Source organism: Penaeus monodon, chromosome 29 (assembly GCF_015228065.2).
Source record: "Penaeus monodon isolate SGIC_2016 chromosome 29, NSTDA_Pmon_1, whole genome shotgun sequence".
Taxonomy (NCBI): domain Eukaryota; kingdom Metazoa; phylum Arthropoda; class Malacostraca; order Decapoda; family Penaeidae; genus Penaeus; species Penaeus monodon.
Window position 1 is genome coordinate 6158085 of NC_051414.1, and position 1086 is coordinate 6159170.

The window sequence follows — 1086 nt, forward strand, 5'->3', positions numbered from 1 at the left end:
AGGCCAGGAAGGTGTTGGAGGTGAGGAGTGATGCCAGGCTGGAGGAGGCGGGGAAAAAAGAGTCAAGTTCTCTCTCGCATAATACTACTGCGTTTCACACTCTCTAGTATTTTTCTCTCTCTCTCTTTCTTTGGTGTTGATTATATAACCTAGTTACCTTAGGATGTTTTTTTTTTTTTTATTATCATTATTAATTCAGCTAGAACTCCAGATTTTATTGAAATAATAGGATGGCATGAGAATGGATCACACACACACGAAGGCACTTACGACCAGGGGTTCTCCGGTAGGCCGAGGTGTCTGGCCAGCGACGGCGCGATCCCACAGGACACGGACGAGGGCGGCAGCGCGGCCGACATCTTGGAGGCGGGTATCATGGGCGGCGGAGGGGGCAGGAAGGAAGCGGGCACGGTGAGGGGTGGAGGCTGGGGAGGGACGCCACACTCGCCGGGGGACCTCGAGTCTCCTGACGAAGGGGAGTGTCCGCTGGACGCCGTCTTGATCTTTGGCTTCCTGGGGCCCCTCTCCTCCTGCACGGCTGCAACGAAGGGGCGACGATTAATAACGAGATGAGTACAACGTAATCAATACAGCGACAGACCCAATAATGCCATCAACAGCAAACACCTGACAGACCACGAGACCAGTGATCGCTATCTCCAAACCAGTCAACACTGTCACGAAACCATAAATCGCCCTCCGCCCACCGAATTACCCGGATCGTCATTCCATCTTCCTAATCCTGCTTATTGCATTAATCCCCCAGACGGCTGCAATAATCCCTTAAGAGTAGGATTAGATCCTCCTCTGGGAAAGTGTTTGCCGAGAGGTTCTCAGGGCCAATAAGTGACTGAATCGCCGGTCATCACGGAATTCGTGTGATTGGAGTGGGATTAGCGTACAGAAGGGGTGTTTATGGGCTTAATATTTGATTCCCCATCGGAGGATTCGGCCCTATATGCAACGCGACGCTTTTCTTTATTCATATTGTATCTAGTTTTTCAATTTGTTGGATTGTCATGATTCATCTAGTCATTCATTATATAACGTTTATTTCAGTGTTACAGTAACTAATTTGGGGATTAC

General features: G+C 49.4%; 1 protein-coding gene across 1 annotated transcript in view; it reads right to left on the bottom strand.

Moving 5' to 3' along the window:
* Positions 1 to 1086, bottom strand: part of LOC119591705 (steroidogenic factor 1-like) — a 34253-nt gene that overhangs the window by 265 nt on the left and 32902 nt on the right. The window contains exons 5-6 of the mRNA XM_037940452.1: positions 271 to 538; positions 5 to 38 (exon numbers count right to left, since the gene is read on the bottom strand). Coding sequence (XP_037796380.1) covers positions 5 to 38; positions 271 to 538 — 302 coding nt within the window. The remainder of the gene's footprint in view (positions 1 to 4; positions 39 to 270; positions 539 to 1086) is intronic.